Below are 21000 nucleotides of genomic sequence, written 5' to 3'. Positions count from 1 at the left end.
TCATGAAAAATAGTTTAATGTCGAAATTGTATCTTTCTCTATTTTCAAATATTTTGACAAACTTTTATACTATTGCGAGTAAGTTTTACTGCAGTGACTTCATTATGTAAAACAACAACAACAACAACCTAATTAAGTAGATCTGAAGTAAAACCACAGTAGGCTACGGCGAAAAAAATTATAATAGAACAGACGGTGTCAAAACGCAGTTGTCCTCAAAATGTGTGCCGATACCCTTTCTAAAGATAACAAAGATCCATAGTGAGGTTGTACAGAAAGAACACCCCTATATCACCAATAACATAAGTAAATAACGAGAGAAACCACAGTCTAAATGTAATCGTCTTTTAATAAAAAAATATCCATTAATAATTACAGTATACCTTGATAGTAAATAAATGATAAAGATATAAATAAGACATATATTCCGGTTTAAATGCTACTCATTGCAATACAAAAAAAGGATATATAAAGTATTTATATCCCTGAGGAACAGAAAGCTCATTTGTATACGTGCTTCCTTTAGTATTTGATCTAACTTTACAAAATGTGTTCACAGCAAACAAAACCATTATGTTCCAGCCAACGTCAGCAAAGTTTCAGGTGTAATGAATTTTAAGCCAGGAAAGTTAATTTGTTATTTGTATAGACCAAAAAGGCTGGCCACTGTGACTAGTAAACAACCATTTCTCATCCTCTACAGTTCATGCCACAATCAGTGTAGCTTTGGGAACCTTACTGATGTGACAAGGAAATACAATTCACTAGGTCCATCCATACTGTGTATGGCTTTCTCTAAACTCTCTATGTGTTTTCCTTTGTTATTTGCATATTATCTATTTAACTGGATATTAACTTGAATCTGGGCTCAGATCTCATATCAAAAAGCATCGTGCAAAGCAGAATGAAGTCTGTCTTTATCAGAGGCGCTAGGCACTGTAAGTGACTTCTTAAAATACTGAATCTCCACCTTTCCAGACTGCTTGGCAAGCGCAACGCCAGAAAATGTGTTCTGTTTGGCTGGCTCACCAAACACTGCCATGGCTGTTACCCTGTGAAAAGAAGTCAGAAAACAGAACATTTTAAAAACAGTGAAGTGCCTGAAGTACATGATCTACCTCTGGAATTACACAGAGGAATTATCTGACATATTAGCTTACTGTATAACACTAACTGGACTTATTTATATCATATTAAAAATATCTAATGTTTGATGTCCTGGCTTTATACCGGTCATTGTGTATATTCTCAGTGACGGCTGGCACATAATCCTTCTCTGACAGATCCCAGATGAGCAGATTAGAGGCAGCATTCAGCACACAGAACACAGCTGGCCGTGTCTGAGACCACTGCACTGACAGAATAGGAGCGCCACTGGAACATTCAGACCACTCCATCAACGGATCTTCTCTCAGGACCGAGTGTAATCGAACTGTTCCGTCACTGCAGCCAACCTAAGGAAAGGAATCAAAGGGTTAATATAATGTTCCCAGAAACGCAAATTTCAGCTAGATACTTTGAAAACTGGGAGTTAAAGAACACTTGTCTTGTTTCATCACTAATAAAAGATGACTATGAACACAGACATACTACATAATACACATACAAAGCCATTCAAGCTGCTTTACCAAGAAAAGGGGTTCTCCAAAAGGACTGAAGTCAAGTGCTGTGACCTCCACTGGTCTACAGCTATCAAACTGCGATCTGTAGAACTTTGGAAGAACTTTCAAGCTATGCCTCGTACCATGTCTAACCAGACCCTTTGATAATAAAAGAAAATCAAGAAATATTTCAAGAAACATTTCAAAACCAAGATAAAAGTCTGTGATGGGAAACACCACCAAACCAAATGTCCACTATCTTCAACTTCATGCAACACCCACCATGTTAGTACCAATGAAGTAATGGTTCGAGTCAGAAGGGAGGAACTTTAACTGAAGGCTCACTGAAGATCCAAATCCCATTATAATGTCTTGAGGTAATCTCTCAATGGTCTGTAGAGAGGAGCTGTGGAGTAATTTAACTTTACCGCCAGGCCTAAGACCTGCCAAGGTAGAGAGCGTTAATAAAGTGAGAGAGGTCTAATAGATATGATTTCAGCAAAGATGATTTCAACTGCAATTTATTTGTATACCGTTTTGTTTATAATACTTATTGTTCAAGACAGCTTTACAGAAATCTAAATTTAGGCTTACCTAGGTCTGTTTGAGATCCAGAATCATTTCCTTTGGGCAGTTCGACCACAACCTGTCAGAGACGAAACATACAACTTTATCGAATCAATCAATGACACAGCGTCAAATGAAAGTGAGTTTCTGTAAAATAAAGTCACTGGCAAAAATCAGACATACCCAGAGAGTTAACACCCCATTTTCATCCAGAGATCCTAACTGAAATGACAGTCCCAGAGACTCTAGAATTTGCACAAGTAAACAAGTAATTTCTTTTGGTGATTTTCAAAAATACATTACCGTTTACATGTTCAGGGTGAGTAAGATTTTTTTGGTAACACTTAACAATAAGGTTTCTTTAGTTAACATTAGTTAACTACTTTAGTTAACAAACTAAGAATTAGCAATACTTCTACAACATTTATTAATCTTAGTTAATGTTAATTTCAACATTTACTAATACATTATTCAAATCAATTGTATATTTGTTAACATTAGTTAATGCACTGTGAACTAACATGGAACCAACACAAATGCTACAATGTTATTAAATCTTCTTAAAATCTTGTTATCTGTGTATCTATGCCTTATAATCTATGTATCCCTATGTAATATTTTTGTGAAAACGTAAATATTTTTTCAGGATTCTCTGATGATTAGAACATTCAAAAGACAGCATTTAATTGAAATTGAAATATTGTGTAACAACCTAAATGTCTTTACTGTCTGCTATTTGCTTCTTTCTTTCTTTCTAAAAAATAAAAAATAAAATTCTCCCTGACCCTAAACTTTTGAACTGTACTGTAGTTCATTAAAAACAATGTAAGTCAAACACATAGTTTGTATTACCCTCTATGTCTGCAGTTAGTGTGCTTTTTGAACTTGTATCAGCAGTTGCCAGTACAGGTTCAACAGACACCACAGGAGAGAGATGACCCACCCCAGAAAGTACAGCATCTGCGAACACACACACAGACACACACACAGACACAGACACACACAGACACAGACACAGACACACACACACACACACACGCACGCACGCACGCACGCACGCACGCACACACACACACACAGGTCAGTTTCACTTTAACTGTGACCTGACTCCAAATATCTATATTTACAGATAACTTAACATATTAAAGGAGAACTCCAGCGCAAAATGAACCTTTGGTCTAATTACACATTGTTATCTAGTCAACCGTTATCTAAGATTTGTTTTCATGATTATCGAATGTAAATAGTTTTATCTCTAAAAACAGTTTAGCCTATAACGCTAGTATAACGCTAGTATATGGGGCATGGAGTAATGACAAATAAAAATCGCTTGTTAATACCACTAACAAGGCTCAAAATAGCCCCACACTCACACGGTAGCATAATGAGGGTCCCTACCTTCAAACCGAAGCATTGAGAACTGTGTAAGTGTCCAGACAGTTTAATAAGAAGATATTTTATACATACAGTCAACTTCACGTATATAAGCAGAAGCCATCTTAGAAAAACAGACTCGATCAGTCGATCAACGAAACGCCGATCCAAATGCGCTGAACTGTGTAGAATCTCATATGGTCCAGCGTATTTAGATCGGCGTTTCGTTGATCGACTGATCGAGTCTGTTTTTCAAAGATGGCTTCTGCTTGTATACGTGAAGTTGACTGTATGTATAAAATATCTTCTTATTAAACTGTCTGGACACTGTCAAATTTCTCAATGCTTCGGTTTGCATGTAGGGACCCTCATTATGCTACCGTGTTAGTGTGGGGCTATTTTGAGCCTTGTTAGTGGTATTAACAAGCGATTTTTATTTGTCATTACTCCATGCCCCATATACTAGCGTTATACTAGCGTTATAGGCTAAACTGTTTTTAGAGATAAAACTATTTACATTCGATAATCATGAAAACAAATCTCAGATAACGGTTGACTAGGTAACAATGTGTAATTAGACCAAAGGTTCATTTTGCGCTGGAGTTCTCCTTTAAGTTGAAGTTAGATAAATAAGTTTAGCAAACACTTGTATATTTGATCTATTATTTAAATTGACCGCACAGCAGCTGAAGCTGTGAGCATTGACTGACCCGTAGAGAAGGTCGGGTAGCGTAGTGTCCACATCTCTTTGCCAACCGCCAAGTTGCAGTGAGTGCCAGAATGTTCTCTGAGATCCCATACCACCACTGAACCCACTGCCGTACCAGCAAACACTAACGTAACTTTACCAGGACTGAAACAACAACACCTCACCTGAGAGGGTAGGAGAAATGGGAGAAAGAGATTTGATTTTGACTGACTTTGGGAAAGCATTTAATTTCAGAAACATCAATAATGAATTTTTATCATTCCAGTATGTTCTTCTCCATACCTCAGATTCATAAAGAAGAATTTTTTGGGGTCTGGATGGCTCCCAGATATTCCACACACAGATGACAGTCTCGCTGTCAAGCCGAACAGCACTGGTTTTGGAAGAAGGAGGATGAACAGACAGAAGAGTCTGTCTCTGGACTTGAGAGAACTGCAGAAGACTCACCTGCCGACCTGCAAAAAGGTAGACACGCACATATATACGTGATTGAGCATATTCACCACCGTCATATTTATTGACATTGATTATTGAATGTGATGTTTGAAATTGAATATTGACCCAATTATTATTGTGAATATAAGCCTATTACATCTGTTCATCATATATAAAGCGATCAAGTCTCTTCAGAAAATTTGGACTAAACCGCTCAGTTGATTGATTAGTTTTAACTAATATTGATTAGTTTTACAATCTCTTTATGAATTTTTTGAACGTTCAAAGTGGTAGTTGCATAGCTGTCAATGGAGGGACAGAAAGCTCTCAGATTTCATCAAAAAGATCTTCATTTGTATTCTGAAGATGAACAAAAGTCTTACAGGTTTGGAACGACATGAGGGTGAGTAAATGACAGAATTTTCATTTTTAGGGTGAACTAACCCTTAAAGGGATAGTTCACTTCAAAATGAAAATTCTGTCGTCATATACTCACCCTCAAGTTGTTTCAAACCTGTATGAATTTCTTTCTTCTGCTGAACACAAAGGAAGATATTTTGAAGAATGTCAGTAACCAAACAGTTAACTGGTCCCATTGACTTCCATAGTATTTTTTTTTCTACTATGGAAGTAGAAGTAGGTTTGAGGGTGAGTATATGTTGACAGAATTTTCATTTTGAATTGAACTATTCCTTTAAAGCACATTTATTTACATTAATACAAAAATCCCAGAACTATCGCCGTTGACACATTTATTCCACATCAAAATCATGTATTTGAATGTATACCTCTTAATAGCTGCCATTCATCAGTAAATGTTATTTATAAAATATTACCATGCAAAAATGGGAGTTTGGCATTGAGTTGAATGCAGCCATCACTGAAGGACAGCGCGTCTGTTTGAGAGCGAAGTCTTCGGACAGAATTACTCTCAGCCATATTCTCCTCTATCAGAACAGCCATCACCTGACATGTAAAAAATACATAAATAAATAAATCACCCAGTGGATTATGGGGAATGACTGTCATGGTCCTCTCGAGTTCATATGCACATATTGTTTATCTATTTCTGTGACTGAACAACGCAAAACATGAGCAAACTTTTTGAGAGCTTTTTTGCACTTTTGTGGAAAATTATTTTAGAAATGTGCAGATAATTTTTAACTGTTAATAAGTTGATAAAAATTTAAATAAACCCATAACCAATATTCTTTACCTGTGCAGCAGAACGTAAAAAAGTAGTCAGTCGTTGAGAATCAGTAGTTATTCTTGCAGTGGATTCCACTGAAGTGTCTTGAGACGCCTTAGGTCCTGGTTACAGTTCAGAGAAGGAAATAGCACATAATAGACTATATTATTTTTACACTTCCATTATTGTTTGTTAATAAATTTTGAACACAATACCTCCGCACGCTGCCTTTGCTTCTGGTGGGTGCTGTGTCCATTTGTCTGTCATGTCAACTTCTTCTGTTTGTATATCTCGTTCAGTGTTGTCTTCATTGCACTGCACATAAGCCTGGACACACAAGAATCTCATGGGATTGCATAAAAGCTATTTTGAGTAGAAATAAATAAAAACAAATCTAGATCACAGGGAAGATGTGTAAAAGTGACTTAATAAAACACATATGGTAGATTTAAGGCCCTATTTTAACGGCCTAAGCGCATGGTCTAAAGCGCACGGCGCAGGTGCACTTATGGCGTGTCCGAATCCACTTTTGCTAGTTTAACGACGGGAAAAATGGTTGGTGCGTCCGGCGCATGGTCTAAAACGGTTGTCCCTATTCTCTTAATGAGTAATGGGTGTGTTTTGGGCATAACGTGCAAAAAAACAATCAGTGTGTAATTTCCCATTCCTTTAAATGCCAGTTGCGCTTGCTCCATGGCGGATTTGCTATTTACATGGTGGTATTTGCAAGCGGAAAGACTGAACGCATCTCCAGAGAGCAAATAGATCTGCTCGTGCGTGAGGTTAAAGCGCGCAAGCAGAATATCTACGGGACAAGCCGGATTCCACAATATCTTTATGTACACAATATTAATCTTTTACATTGTAATCCTTTTATTTTTTTATATTTGGCATGTTTGTGTGCTGCTGCACATCCCTGTGTGTGTAATAAGCAGAGTGTACGCGCATTGTGGCCCCGCCTATAGGTGCACATACTAACGCGCTCTTTAAATATATAAAAAATATTGCGCCATCGACTTTAGACCAGGTTTTTGTTGGTCAGTGGAGCAGTCTATTTCAGTTGCCTCAAAATAGCAACGCACCAACAATACGCCTGAACAGTGAACACACCTCGTTTTCAGACCACCTCGTTTTCTTTCCATGGGCGCAAAAATGGGAACACATTTTTTAAGTAACTGTTCACGTAATATTCTCAGCGGACCGCAAACAGTATGTCCAAACACCAGGTCAGCAGGAGCAAATCCTATGGATTATTACGTGGTCTCACGAATCGCAAACATCAGCATGAGTCCCTCATCCCATTCTCTGCCCGTTTCCACACCGAATTTACGCAACAGCGTCTTCAATATCTTAAGGAAACGTTCTATTGCTCCCTGGTTTTGCGGGTGGTAGGCGCTGGACAGTAGATGTTTTATGTTTAATTTACGAGAAACTTAAATATTTTAGTAAATATTTTCAATGTAAAATTGGATCCCTGATCAGTTTGGATCACTTTTGGTAGCCCAAACACAGAGCAAAATTTAACCAATTCTTGGATCATCCTTTTAGCTTTAATTGTATGCAACGGAATCGCTTCCGGATAGCGAGTCCCAGGCAGCGCATATTATTGTAAGAATGTATTGATGCCCAGCTTTTGATTTAGGGAGCGGGCCAACACAGTCCATAATAATATGCTCAAAAGGTTCTTCCAATAAAGGTACTGGATGTAAAGGAGCAGGTGGTATGGTCTGATTGGGCTTTCCGGTCAGTTGGCATGCATGACACGAACGACAGTAAGCGGAGACATCAGACTTCATCCCCGGCCCAAAAAAATAGCGAAGCACTCGCTCGTAGGTTTTTCTAATGCCTAGATGACTCGAAAGAACATGATCATGAACAAGTATTTGTGCGCGGTACTCGGAGGAGACTACAACTTGACAAAAGATGTCGTTCTTTTTCCACCTACGCATTAGCACTTCATCTTCTCATTAAAATGCAACTCCAGCATCAGGAAGTCTATCCTTGTAAATTGCAGCTACAACAGATTTCAGCAACATGGCCAATTGATTCCTTCCTATCTGGAGGGAATTATGATTTTTGTGATTACTCTCAGCTACAGGTAACGTCAGAAAAAATTTTAGCTTCCATTTTTTTACCATCAGATACCAAAAACAAATCTGACAAGTCAACAACATGGGGCTTTCGAGCTTGAGCGCGTTACCGCACAAACAGGAAACACGTTAGGAGACTGTTCCGTTTTTTTATGTCAGTCTGTCACTACGGTGCATCCACTACGACAGGCTGCGAAAAAACTTTACCTCCAGCTAAATCATTGCCCAGTACGAGGTCAACCCCCTCCACTGGAAGCTGAGATCGCACGCCCACCTGTACACATCCTGAAACAAGGTCAGACTTTAAACACAAAGTATGCAAGGGAACTTTAATACAGCCACACCTCGGAGAAACACATTAGCTCCTGTATACGATTCATTAGACAGCGACAACACTGTACTCAACATAAGTGTCTGAGCAGATCCCGTATCACGCAGCATAGTTATATTATAGACAACCCTACTGATCCAGTTAACAGAAAGGGTTCATATATCGACGCCTTACTTGATTCAGCAGGCATGAGACGGATTTTACAAAAGTAACACTTTTAGACTTAGTTGTGTTCTTCTTTTTCCATGCTTACAGTCCGCAATGAGATGACCTGAAACAAGACAGTAAAAACATACTCTTTTTTTGTGCTGCACGAACTGTCCGCCCTGTGCTCCCCCACGTACAGCTTTGACAGCATTGGCAACAACTTTCACCTGCACTACAGCATGCGAGATCACAACTTGCTTGTGCCGAACAGCATGGGAACAACCACTCTATGAAGATACCTTCTGCTCATTTAAATGGATAACAAGATTATCAGGAAGGCAACCCTTGAAATCTTCTAGCAACATTAGTTCAAAGAGTTGTTGGAACTAAGTCACTTTGCATGCAGCACATCACTTGTCAAATAAAACCTGATTTTCCCTTGAAAATTCAACAAATGTTTGCGAGACTGCTTTTCCTTATGATGTCAGAATTTTGGTCTGTAAGCCTCTGGGACTAGCTCATATGCACGCAACACAGCTGCCTTTACTACAAACTACAGTAGTATCGGTGGGAAGGGATGCACATAGCTCTTGAGCTATTCCAACTAATTCCTAATTTCATTTCTTTTGGCCACTGAAGGGCCGCAGACCCCAGTTCAAATGCAGTAAAACAGGAGTCTACCTCAGCCTCCCTGAAAGGTGGGACCAATTTAACATGTTTCCCCACATCGAAAACGGGAGCTGCAATCGCTGCCACAGGTACTGCTGAATTTGAGGTGGCAGGGACCCCGGTCACGGCAGAGGAGAGAAAGAGGGTAATCCTGGAGATTGCATAAATGCATCTTTAAACAATGTGGCGCAGGACGTGAAATTGGTAACTGCGTCGGGCTGAAACTAGCAAAAAACACTTGCGTCGCGCCTGGCGCTGCACTGCGCCGCACTGCGCCGGGTGTGTGATAGGGCCCATAGAGTCAGATCTGTCCTGAGATAAGTCATTAATCTCATGCTGCCTATATTGTTCACAACATGGCCAAATACTTCAACATATCAACATTTTCCTTTTGCAGGACACATAACGTGGAAGTACCTACAACTTTCTAGATTTCTAACCTGTTTGGTATTGGCTGTTCCAAAGGTCTTGATGTACATGTCATACTCATTGACAGGAGGCAGGTCCAGCAGAGAGAAGGTGATGGAGAAGTCTAAATCAATCAGACGCAGAAGTTCCTCACTGCGCTTCCTTCAAATCAAATCAAATGGCTACTGATTAATTGATTCTTTAGTCAACAAACGCAATTATTATTATTTATTTTTTAAATGCGTGTACATCATAGCCTATTAGATGATCTCATTAGATACTCATTAGATTATCATAAAGAACGATAACTTACTTCTGTTTCTTGGCCACTTTCTGGCTAACCTCTCGCTGCTTTGCTGATATAAAATCAATAATTTTGCCTTGTGTTTGACTTCTGTTAGAGTGACTTTCTGTGAAAACACAACAAAACCCTGATTTAGGTCTTCCTTTTCATGCTCAGCAGGAGAATGTGCGAATCAACATAAACTTTTGTTTAACTACCTCTCTGGGTGATAGCTGACTCTATGGTTGTTGGCTTTGATCTTGCAAAGTAGATTCTCTCATTTTCCTCATCAATCGCTTTCTGGATGGCTTCAATCTCTTCTCTTCTCCTAGGGCTCAGTTCCCTCTTCTTTTCTCTCGCTTTATTGTCATCTTCCTCTTTCTCTTCCTCCTCCTTATCATCCTTTTCTTCACCATCATCCTCAAAGTCTTCCTCATAATCCTAAAAGCAGGAACAGCTCATCACTTTACAGCTAAATGAATAGCATAATAAAAGGTAGAAATAAATAAGGACTGTGTTGGTTAGATCAGCATTAAGATCATCAGGGCAATATAAACCAATAATTTATATTTAAGTTAACTTGTATTTATCATAAATACACCGAAATCTTATGTCATGGATGTATGTCATGGATGTAATGGGAGCACTGGGCTCCTTCAAGTTCACACCTCAAAATCCTCATCATAATCATCCTTATGATAATCTTTGCTTGATTGTTTGTCCTTTTCAGTATCTTCATTCCCCACCTTGAAACACAAAGGCATAAAATCAGATTAGCTGTGGGTTTACTCTTTAATGTACAATGGGGCTAGACAGTGGAAACAGCTCAAAAAGTAAAGACATGCAACTAAACAATTTTTAATATTAGCTAGTAACTTGTAAGAAACACTGAGTTCTGAGACTAAAAGGAAGTGCTTTTATATTTAGGTTGATTTAGGCTGTTGTAATGTAGAAATGCAGCTTCTTGTGTTTATTTTGAGACCTGTTTCTGTATATGATATATATATATATATATATATATAGTATACATGTGTGTATATATATATATATATATATATACAGTATACATGTGTGTGTATATATATATGTATATATATATACAGTATACATGTGTGTGTATATATATATATATATATATATCCTAGTATTGTTGTTAGAGGTCTGCTACCTGACTCTCAAAAATGTATCTTTTTAATGCTGTTTTTTTTTTTTTTTTAACTGGTGGATTATTTAAATAATTTTTTATTTAATGGATTGTCAAAGAAAAAAAAATTATATGGTCAAAAAACAAACAAACAAATTATAATTTTTTTTTAAATGAAACATGATTAAACACAGATGAATCATTCAAAATAAGACATTTCAAATCGAATTTTCATTCCATGCTGACTTATCGTAACTGAACTTCAAACAGAAATCTTTTTGGATTTTTTTTTGGATGACTCATTTCAGCTTGAAGCTCTCTTGGTAGGTTCCTACACACCCACACACGACAATACAAAATATATGTGCAATGGAAATGTATAACCTTACAAACCTAAAAAGCAAATGAATGTCATGAAACTTAAGCATTTAATTTAATTGACAATGTTTGTACCTCTTTGTCTCTAATTATCCTTTCATTCGTGTCATGTCCTGATGAATCTTTTTGTTGCCGCTCTCTTTCACTCTTGGAGTCTGAAGCCTCCTTGTGCCTTCTTTCACGCCTTCTGTCTTTCTCTTCCCTCTCCCAGGTCTTTTCCCTATCCCCATCTTGGTGACGCTGCTCAACTTCTTGAGAGTGACTTTTGTTTGTCACCTGTTGACAACAACAACTTTAGACTTTTAATATTCTTCCGTCATTTTTTTTTTACAGATTTACACTACTGGTCCAAAGTTTGGAATAATTAACACATTTTTTTTTTTTGCTCACCAAGGCTGAATAAATACTGGAAAAACAGTTTTTGCTTTGGTGACATGGTGAAGCATTATTACAATTTAAAATAACTTTTCTATATCACCTCGATATACATATAAAACAGTTCCTTTAAATTGTAATAATATTTCAGAATGTTGTAGTATTTTTTATTTAAAAAATCATACTTATTCAAAAAACTTTTGACCGGTAATGTACATTTTACTTACATTATCAGTACAATATCTCGCTCATAAATATCAACAATCTTATACATGGCTTACATGGCTTTCTTTATCCCTTTTTCTCCTCTCTTTCTCTTCTCTATCTCTTCTGTGTTCTGAAATAAAAGAGATCATATTAATAATATCATATTAAATTTGTGATTTTCTGCTAAATTCAAATTGACATGAAAAAAAAAAACTTTTTCTCTAGGCACAAACTGTTCATACCTCTTTCTTTGTGTCCAGAGTTGTCTTTATCCCTGTGTTTCTCTCTCCTTTCCCCTTCTCTTTGTTTTTCCTCATATTCATGTCGATTCCGATTACTTTCTCTTGCTCTGTGTCTTTCTCTTCTTTCTTTTTCTTTGTCTCTCTCCCTCTCTTCTTTTCCTACTTCAGTTCTCTCCTCTTTCCTTCTATCTGTTTCACTTTTTTGCTCACCATCTCTCTCAGCCCTCCTTCTTTCTTTTTCTCTTTCCCTTTCCCTGTCTCGTTGTTTGTACATATCAATGTCCCTGTCTTTATCTTTATCCCTCAGTCTTTCACCGTTTCCCTTCTCAACATGATCATGTCTTTTTTCTCCTTCATCTCCATCTCTGTGTCTGTTGTAATCTAATGTCTTATCTCGCTCTCTCCTTCTCTCTTTATATCTATCCTCCTTGACATCTTCCCTTTTGATATCCTGGTTTCTGTCCCTGTCTGGGTCTCTGTGTTTACTCTCCTCTCTTGTGCTTTCTCCACGTCTTTGTTTTTCTCTTTCTCTCCTTGCATCTGGATCAGGGTCTCTGTGTCGACGACCCAGAGATTCTCCATCCCTGTGTTTCCTGTGCTCCTCTTCTCGTTTGGATCTTCTTCTGCTCTCCTCATTGTGAGTCTGGCAACACAATCACATTTTTACGGGTCGTGCTTTTAAACCTCTTTTTTTTACACACAAACAAACGGCAGATTACCTGAATGTGCACTTTTAAGTCATCAGACCTCCATGTGTCTTCTTTTGTTATTTTCTTATGAGAGGGCGAGGGAAAAATTGTGCAGAATGAAGCTAATGGCTCGATTGTCTAAAACTAACTAAATACTGTTTACTTACAAGTTGATTCTTTATATACCTTTATATACCTTCTTTATATAAGTGTTTAAATTATGAAGTAAACATTTTACAGATTTAACTTGAGTGGGTAAGTTAAGCAGCAGTTGTATTTGGCTATCGATGAGCGGCTAATCGTGCTGTTCAGCTTTAAAATCTTCACGAAAAAAACAAAACAATCGCCGCACAACAGCTGATCCATACGGGATAAGTGTTGCTTTACCTTCCCAGGGTACATCACTTTAGAGATCCACCCCTCAGTTCTTCTTTTCAATCCAACAATCACAAGTTTGTGTTAACAGATTTCACCGCCATACCGAGATACTTCTACAGCGAATGCGCAGTTAAACGTTACTATGGTAACCTGACCAGCCAGACTATTAAATCGAGCAACGAACAATCGCTTAATACCAATCTTGAAAATAATCGAAAAATCGACCTGATAAAATGCGCCATAGCTCACAATATAAAGCATGACATTGCTTTGTACTATACATCTGCCCATGTCTACAGTCATTACCTACTTTTTTTTACAAAAAGATTTTTTACTAAATCTGCCAATAGCTACGTCTATTTAATGTATTCTTGTTCAGATAAATTAGTATGTTGTTGATGTGAATGAATTATTTGTTTAAAGTCGTGCAAACTGAGCTGAAGACGACACAAAACAAAGGCGAACTAGACACGCAGTGAACACTTGTTTTTGACACAAACTATCTATCCATCTGAAAATATTAAATAAAATGTGAAACAAACAGCTTCTTGTTATTGACCCAAGGGAGTGGAAAAGTCTAGAGACAAACTAATAAATCAATAATAAATAAGATTAATACATTTTAAATATAGATAAAAAAAATACATTTAAAATAAAGAACACATTTAACAGTACATTTACATTTGTAGAATATATATATATATATATATATATATATATATATAGGCTATATATAAATTATAAAATAGTGTTTATAAAATAATAAATGTTTTATAATATAACATACATATAACATAGCTACATATAAAATACAAAACTAATTTTAGATTTATAATATGAATTAATATGAATAATATTCATATAAATTACATTTTCAGTGTATAAATTGGGTGTTTATAAAAGAAGCCTTTTAAATTAAGGATGGGGTCCCTCCCTGATCGTATTTGAGGAGTCAGTAGCATCTAAAAGATCGAAAACGCCTGGTTAAATTAACAGTTAACATTTGGGCATGTCGACGCCTCATATTGTTTGTGTTTTTTCAGTTGCCCAGGGTGTCGACTTTGTCACTGTTACACTGCCCAGGGTGTCGCTGTTACACTGACCTCTCGAGACCCGCTGTGTGTGTGTGTGTGTGTGTGTGTGTGTGTGTGTGAGCGCACGCGCGCGCCTGAGTCAAGCTCTCAGCTGTCAGTCACAACAGCAGCACGCGCTTCTTCACCTTCACCTTCACAACACACCAGCCACACAACAGACGACACACACGCACAGACAGTTGCAGCGACAACTGAATTAGGTCGCTAGTAATGCACCGCTAGATATGTTTTTAAAATTAAAGCAATGCGAACCATCTGCGTCAAAATGGATTGGTGTACGGGCGAACTAACGTGAAACCATCCTCAAATTGATTTAGTTGAGCGTTGTAGGCTACTTGAACGTGGGACGGGATGGTCTGAAGTATCGTGTTTACTCTCGAAGCTTTTACATTGAAGCACAATGTTCACGTTTTTTGACAGCAGTGCCTAACGTTTTATCACCGCCGTTTGTGCTGAATATGACAGCGGACATTATGACGGCTGTGCGCGGAAATCTTTCTCAAACAGCAGGTGCCTCGGGACAAAAAGACAGCGGACAAACTGCTCCGACAAACAGGGCGATTCCTTCCCCCTCAGCGGCGGAGCTCAGCGAGGACTCCTCGTCCTGCACCAGCGAACTGACCCGCACGTGGCTGCAGTTCGCCAAGACCTTCGTCATTATCTTCCCCATATATGTCTTGGGTTATTTTGAGTTCAGCTTTAGTTGGCTTTTAATCGCACTCACAATATTTTTTTTTTGGAAGAGAAACACGAAGTGTAAGAACACGAGGCTGAACAGAGCACTCTCCTTTTTTGAGCAAGAGGCTGTTAAACAGGAGCTGGAGGCAACTGAGTTACCATCATGGGTGAGTTAAAAACTCTTCTTTCATTGATGACATTGACTGTGTTTCAGAACATCATAGTCAGCACACTAGGACACAGACATGGAAAGTAGAGGGAGTTTATATGGTTGTTATAAAACTTTCCCTCATTAAAGCTAGAATCTTTAATGAGATTTGTTGACCCTAGGACAACTTGCTATACATCTTTCCATACTTCTTTAGGCCTGGATGTGGTGCATTATGTATTAAGCAAAGTCTTATATGAACTAAAGTTTGAAATGTGACCGGTAAACAGTATTTCCTTGATCAAAGTTAATTTTTTGCTTTGATGAAAATTATGTTTTGTTTGCTGTCAATGTTGTGTCCATTCAGGAAACTGAGTACTTGAAACATAAATAAGTGTGGATCCCAGCTGATCCCAGGCTGTGTTTTGCTAGAGTCTCTCTAGCATAATATTTCCATATATATATATATATATATATATATATATATATATATATATATATATATATATATATATATATATATATATATATATATATATATATATATATGCATGCCTCTGCTCATCTTGGCTCTAATCTAAAGCCAAGTGGGTTAGGGATAGTAAATATATGTTATGTAATGAGATACTTACTTGAACCTGAAAGGTGAGAGCTAAAGTCAGTCTGTGTAGTTTCAAATGAGGATTCAGTGCTCTGCAGTCTGTACACTGTCAACAATGTTTGTATCTGTAATTTTTACAGAAAAAAAATATATAAAAAATGTGAAAGTAAATAAATTAAGTGGTTAACTGTAATTATTACCTTACCATATTCCGTAAAAAAACGGTAAACATTACATTTTTTTTAATATACATTTTGTTTTTTGCAAGTAAAAACAATGAATTACAACATAGGCCTAATTTACAATGATAAACAGTAAAAGGACATATAATTATATTTGAATAGTTTTGTTTCTTCTAATTTTTGTTCAGTAATGTACATTCGTTTTTTTTTGTTACTATTGCTATTATGGTGCAGTACATTTTAATGTAAAAAGCAGATTTTTATAGTTCAAGTAGATTGGAAATAACATTATATCACTAAATTAAATACATGATAATTAGCTTTAAAATATACAGGCGCCACCAATATGCCATCCCGTAATGACTGAAACATTGTCAATGCATTTTGTATGGTGTATTTCTAGGAACCACAACTGCCAGTTTTTTTTTTTTTTTTTTACCGTAAATTTTACTGGATATTTTTTATTAATGTAGATCAAGATGGTATTGGATGACAGTTCCTCCTTACCCCCCTTTACTAAATAAATGGCCACTCAATATTATGGGATTCCCAATGATAAATTAAAAACAAAAATATTTCATGTTTGCTTTCCTCATTCTTTAATTCTGGCATGAGGCAACTTGCATGTAGGAGATCAGATGTCTGTTGAACTGGTTTATGCTGATGAGTTTTAAGTTTTTTTGTTTTGTTTTAAGAGAATGTTTCACAGCAGTAGTGTTATCAATTCTATAATTATTCATTCATTATATGTATTTTGTGGCACCAGGCACTCAAACCAAAAAGTGTCTTTTGAAACACAGATGACTTGTTTGTCCAGTTTCTCACTGATTTCTAGGAAGTTTGTGATGTGTCAGGCAGATATATTATCCTACTGTATATCTATGAACGCTTCTCTGGAAGTGGATTGAATGCCAGTCTTCTTAAAGAGACATGCTTCTATGAAGTAAACCAATGAAAAAAATATCTTGCCTAAACACTGTCTTCAAGCTTGTCACACATGCATTGCAAAAAGTTTAGAGTATATATTCTTGCAGTTTACAAAACGTATCTAATGTAATAACTTTTTAAAACTTTATTCACAAGGTAGTATGGGGGACCGGTACCCCCCACCCCATACACACAGTTGTATCCAGTTGAATTAGTAGAATCAATGTCTATTAATACGAAGACAAACCGTTTACATCACAGGTTATCACATTCTCATCAAATTATGTCACTTTTGGTTCTATATAGGCTTAAAAAAATATCTCTACATTTCTGTGGCTAGTGTCAACTGTACAATCAACAGTCTCATCTCTAGCCAGATTTTTTTCTCCAATGAACATTCTCACAGATATCTGTCTAGTCAGTGAAGAGAAATCACGAGTGATCTCTAGTGACCATAGAAACATGGTTACCATGGGAACTTTCCATGTCTTTCCCACATATCATTAATACTAAACAAAATATTCAAGCTCCACCAACACTGTTTTGAGATGAAAATAAATTCAGAGTGAGTGCACTGCAGAAGGAAGTCTCACAATGATGTTACTTTTGTAGGACATACAGAAAGAAGTTAGCTTTACAGAGCCAGGTGCCAAAACCACAGCCTCTTCTCAGGTAGCCACTGTAAAAAAAAATATGCGAAATTTCTGCCAGCTGTGGTTGCCAGAAATTTACTGTAAAAAATCATGCTATGTCATAACCGTAATTATGAGATGGCAAACCGTGATTTTCTACCCGGAGCTGTTCACGTTCTCAGAGTTGGATGTATGCATTGCTATGGCAACAACAGCAGTCAGGTGGTACAAGTCCGAGAGACATGAGGTAATTTAACACAGTCTCTCATGACGCTTTGCAGACTCTGCTGTGTGCGTTTTGACGGAGGCGTGGCTTTGGAGACGCTTTAAAGGGAGAGGGTGGGATCTCATGCTTTCAAAGCTCCAAAATTGCCTACCCTAACCCTACCTTTAATACTAAAATCTATTTTTATTGTTGTTGCTGTTTTTAAGTTAGGAAATGAAATAAGTGCAATGTTAGTGTGTCATCTGGACACCACCTCCCCCTCCCCCCACTGCATTAAAGAAATGCTGGATAAGCAAGCATTTTTCTCATGCTGGGATTTAACTGCAGCTACGCTCATCACTGATCCCATTGCTGTACATATAGACATGATAATACCACTGAAGTGAAAGAAAAGGAGAGAATAAACATATGTGTTACTTTTTTTGTAGAAAACCGTTCACAGGCTTAGACAGAAATTCTGTTTTTTTTTGTCATACATTGACTGTCTTTATTTTTCATACCATTTATGGATTAAGGGTGTGTGTGTGATAGCCAGAGTTTTTTTTTTTTCAAAGATTTCAGCGCTTTTACAGTAGCAGTCTCATTCCCTCTCATAATAAGATACATGTGTCTATTTTTTTCCAGGTTCATTATCCAGATGTGGAGAGAGTTGAGTGGCTAAATAAGGTGAGACAAGTATGATATAATAATTCCATGTCCTTCATCATTTCAAAAAAATCATCATCCACCACTCTCATATACTGTACATGTGTCTGCAATCAATAATCTGCAATCCTCCCTCTCTCTCTCTCTCTCTCTCTCTCTCTCTCTCTCTCTCTCTCTCTCTCTCTCTCTCTGGTTTTACACTGGCGGTGATATAATCCAGTTGGCTATGCTCATGTTATATTACACATACATAGCCATAATTTTGCACCCTCTGTGTGTAGCCGTGTGTAACCAGTGGCTTTTTAAAATATGAATTGTACACATACAGTCAGTGACTCCCAGTCTTGACATGTCTGATTTGAATATTTCATTGGCATCTTGCCCAGCGGTGTCATTTATGTACCTGAATGGCCTCATGCTTCTGCAAAGTATGTCTGCAACATTCAAAATCATGCAAATCTATTTACATGAAACACTGCAGAATCACTCATGTTTTTAAACATGACAAAAGTGAGAAGGATAAAAACTCTTATTGTACTGTATCATACTAATATTAGGCTACAACCTAAATATTCATACACATGCATTTTGAAACACATAAATGTGATATACATATGAATGTAAAAATATTGTTCTTTTCAGTCTCTTTTTTTGTCAGACTATCTACACCTCTAACTTAGTTCAAAGGCTTATAGTATAGATGTTATTTCTTTGCTTTCAGACAAGTCATTTGTCTTTCTACATTTAGTTAGTTAATAATTCTGTTTGTGCCATCCCAGTATGGCTACCTGTTCTGTTTTCATGGGGAATCGTTTCCAAATACTTAGAATATTTACAGTTAGTCAAGTTATAACATGTCCTCCTGTTTAAACAAAACCTTTGTACCTTTGTGTGATCGGCAACCTTGTTGTGTGACTTTACACACAGTTAAGATTTTGTTTTTAATCAAATGTCAGGAGAGTATCAAACAACAGTTAAAGTGCTGTGGTGACTAGTGAGTTTTGGGTTGACTTATTTACCCTATTCAAGTCAGCAGCAGTAAGGAATGAAGATGCCTTAAGTGCCTCAGTTTTACTCAGTTGCTGAGCAGATACACTCTTTGCCTTTCAGACAGTGAAACAGATGTGGCCTTATGTGTGTCAGTTTGTGGAGAAGCTGTTTAAAGGAACAATCGAGCCAGCCATCAAAGAAGCCAATGCCCACCTCAGTACATTCAGCTTCACCAAGGTCGATCTCGGAGAGAAGGTACCCTTACGGAACAAAAATATATGGCAATATACTGCAATGGGGCTTCTATATAAAATGTACAATTTTGGAATTTAAAAGGTTTTCTGGTATGTCTGAGTTTTTGGGGTTACCATTGTGCTGAAGAATAATAGTCCTCAGCACAGTGAAAGTCTCTTCGCTAATTACTTTAGTACATGCAGGTATGCTTGTGCATCTGTTAACCAGTTTGAAAATATGAAACATGTAAATATAAAAAACATATAAGAAATATATTATATTACATTATTTCTCTATATATGTGTGTTTATGCTGCATGAGTAAATATATCTCCAACATATTACACATGCAGTACCATATCTGATCACATTTGTAAGGGATAATGTAGAGCGAGGCGGTTGTTATAACAAACAACCCTGCGGAGGGGTGTTGAATCAGCCTGAAGGGGTTGTATTCGCTATAACAACCGCCTCACTCTACATTATCCCGCTTATTACATGGCTTCCTACCAAATAAATCAATAATTTGACACTAAATATTGATTTAAAAAGGAGTTTATTGATTTAAAAACGATTGTATTGCTTCCGCTAAAGAACACCGTGTCCGTGGCAATGCTCAGTTTTTCATGGCAAGGGTGTGTTATACTTAGCTTGCGGTCTGTTATCAAGAAATAACAGACCGCATTCTACATTAGAATTCAACCAAGAATGTAACAAACATCGATATATTATGAAATGTACTTCTGAATATAAAAATACATAAATTATGATATATTGGTAAATATATTGTCAATTTTTTTTCAATATATGAAAAGCGGGAATTCCTTATGTATTATTCAATATTTTGTAATATATTAACACAATGATTCTGTATATTTTCAAATATACCGTACTGTTAAACCATTTAATATATTGATCATTCACTTTTCATAAGGGTATGCATGCTCACAGAGTTCTCAGGGCCTATGATTATGAACATTCATTTCTCACAGAGGCCATCCTATTAGAGAACGTGTAAAAATCTGTTCATGATGTTTAATATGACAGCAGTCAAGCTGTGACCCAAGCTTCTTTTTTTCAGAGCTTTGACCCAATATGACCTACACTTTATACACAAAATCGCATACTCTCTTTTTCTTTGGCTCCTTTCCCTCTGAATTAGCCTGTGATATAACATAGCCTGGTATTGAACCCCTCTGTGTATCCTTCGCTGCCTTTAATATCTCACAATCCTGTGGTTTCCATTCTGTGACAGATGAGCTAAAAAATAAAGATGGTGTCTGAAAGTTGCAATTGGTGGTCAGTTTTATGTGTAAATGTTTTCCATTTTTGATGTAATTTCTCACAATAAATTACTATTACAGTAATTAAATATTCTCTTAGTTATCACCAAAGCTCGTTCTATTTTGCTGTAGATCATTAAACCTT

The 21000-nt window shown here is 36.9% G+C and overlaps 2 protein-coding genes across 5 annotated transcripts in view; one reads left to right on the top strand and one right to left on the bottom strand.

The window, feature by feature from the left end:
* Positions 1 to 516: 516 nt before the first annotated feature.
* Positions 517 to 13381, bottom strand: dync2i1 (dynein 2 intermediate chain 1). 2 transcript variants are annotated; one of them, XM_079600149.1, is made up of 21 exons: positions 13226 to 13358; positions 12869 to 12922; positions 12150 to 12792; positions 11982 to 12037; positions 11401 to 11601; positions 10472 to 10549; positions 10022 to 10244; positions 9834 to 9930; positions 9553 to 9682; positions 6091 to 6202; positions 5903 to 5997; positions 5523 to 5652; positions 4534 to 4706; positions 4253 to 4415; positions 3021 to 3128; positions 2352 to 2413; positions 2196 to 2247; positions 1884 to 2044; positions 1629 to 1760; positions 1231 to 1454; positions 517 to 1052 (listed from the first exon to the last, which is right to left on the bottom strand). In XM_079600149.1, the coding sequence occupies exons 1-21, from the start codon at positions 13238 to 13240 to the stop codon at positions 881 to 883; spliced, it is 3081 nt and encodes a 1026-aa protein (XP_079456275.1). In that variant the 5' UTR covers positions 13241 to 13358; the 3' UTR covers positions 517 to 880. The 2 variants fall into 2 exon arrangements, with proteins under 2 accessions (XP_079456275.1, XP_079456276.1); XM_079600150.1 differs by lacking the exon at positions 12869 to 12922 and having other exon boundaries at positions 13226 to 13381.
* Positions 13382 to 14340: 959 nt separating this feature from the next.
* The window catches only part of esyt2b (extended synaptotagmin-like protein 2b), a 32775-nt gene continuing 26115 nt past the window's right edge, over positions 14341 to 21000 (top strand). For 2 of the 3 annotated variants that reach the window (XM_079600123.1, XM_079600122.1), the window contains exons 1-3: positions 14341 to 15155; positions 18329 to 18370; positions 19460 to 19594. In XM_079600123.1, the coding sequence (XP_079456249.1) occupies positions 14769 to 15155; positions 18329 to 18370; positions 19460 to 19594 (564 nt within the window). In that variant the 5' untranslated portion in view covers positions 14341 to 14768. The remainder of the gene's footprint in view (positions 15156 to 18328; positions 18371 to 19459; positions 19595 to 21000) is intronic. The other variant, XR_013796182.1, reaches the window with a different exon arrangement.

The sequence above is a fragment of the Phoxinus phoxinus genome (assembly GCF_949152265.1).
Source record: "Phoxinus phoxinus genome assembly, chromosome: 2".
Classification (NCBI taxonomy): domain Eukaryota; kingdom Metazoa; phylum Chordata; class Actinopteri; order Cypriniformes; family Leuciscidae; genus Phoxinus; species Phoxinus phoxinus.
This window is presented reverse-complemented; position numbering and strand designations above follow the sequence as displayed.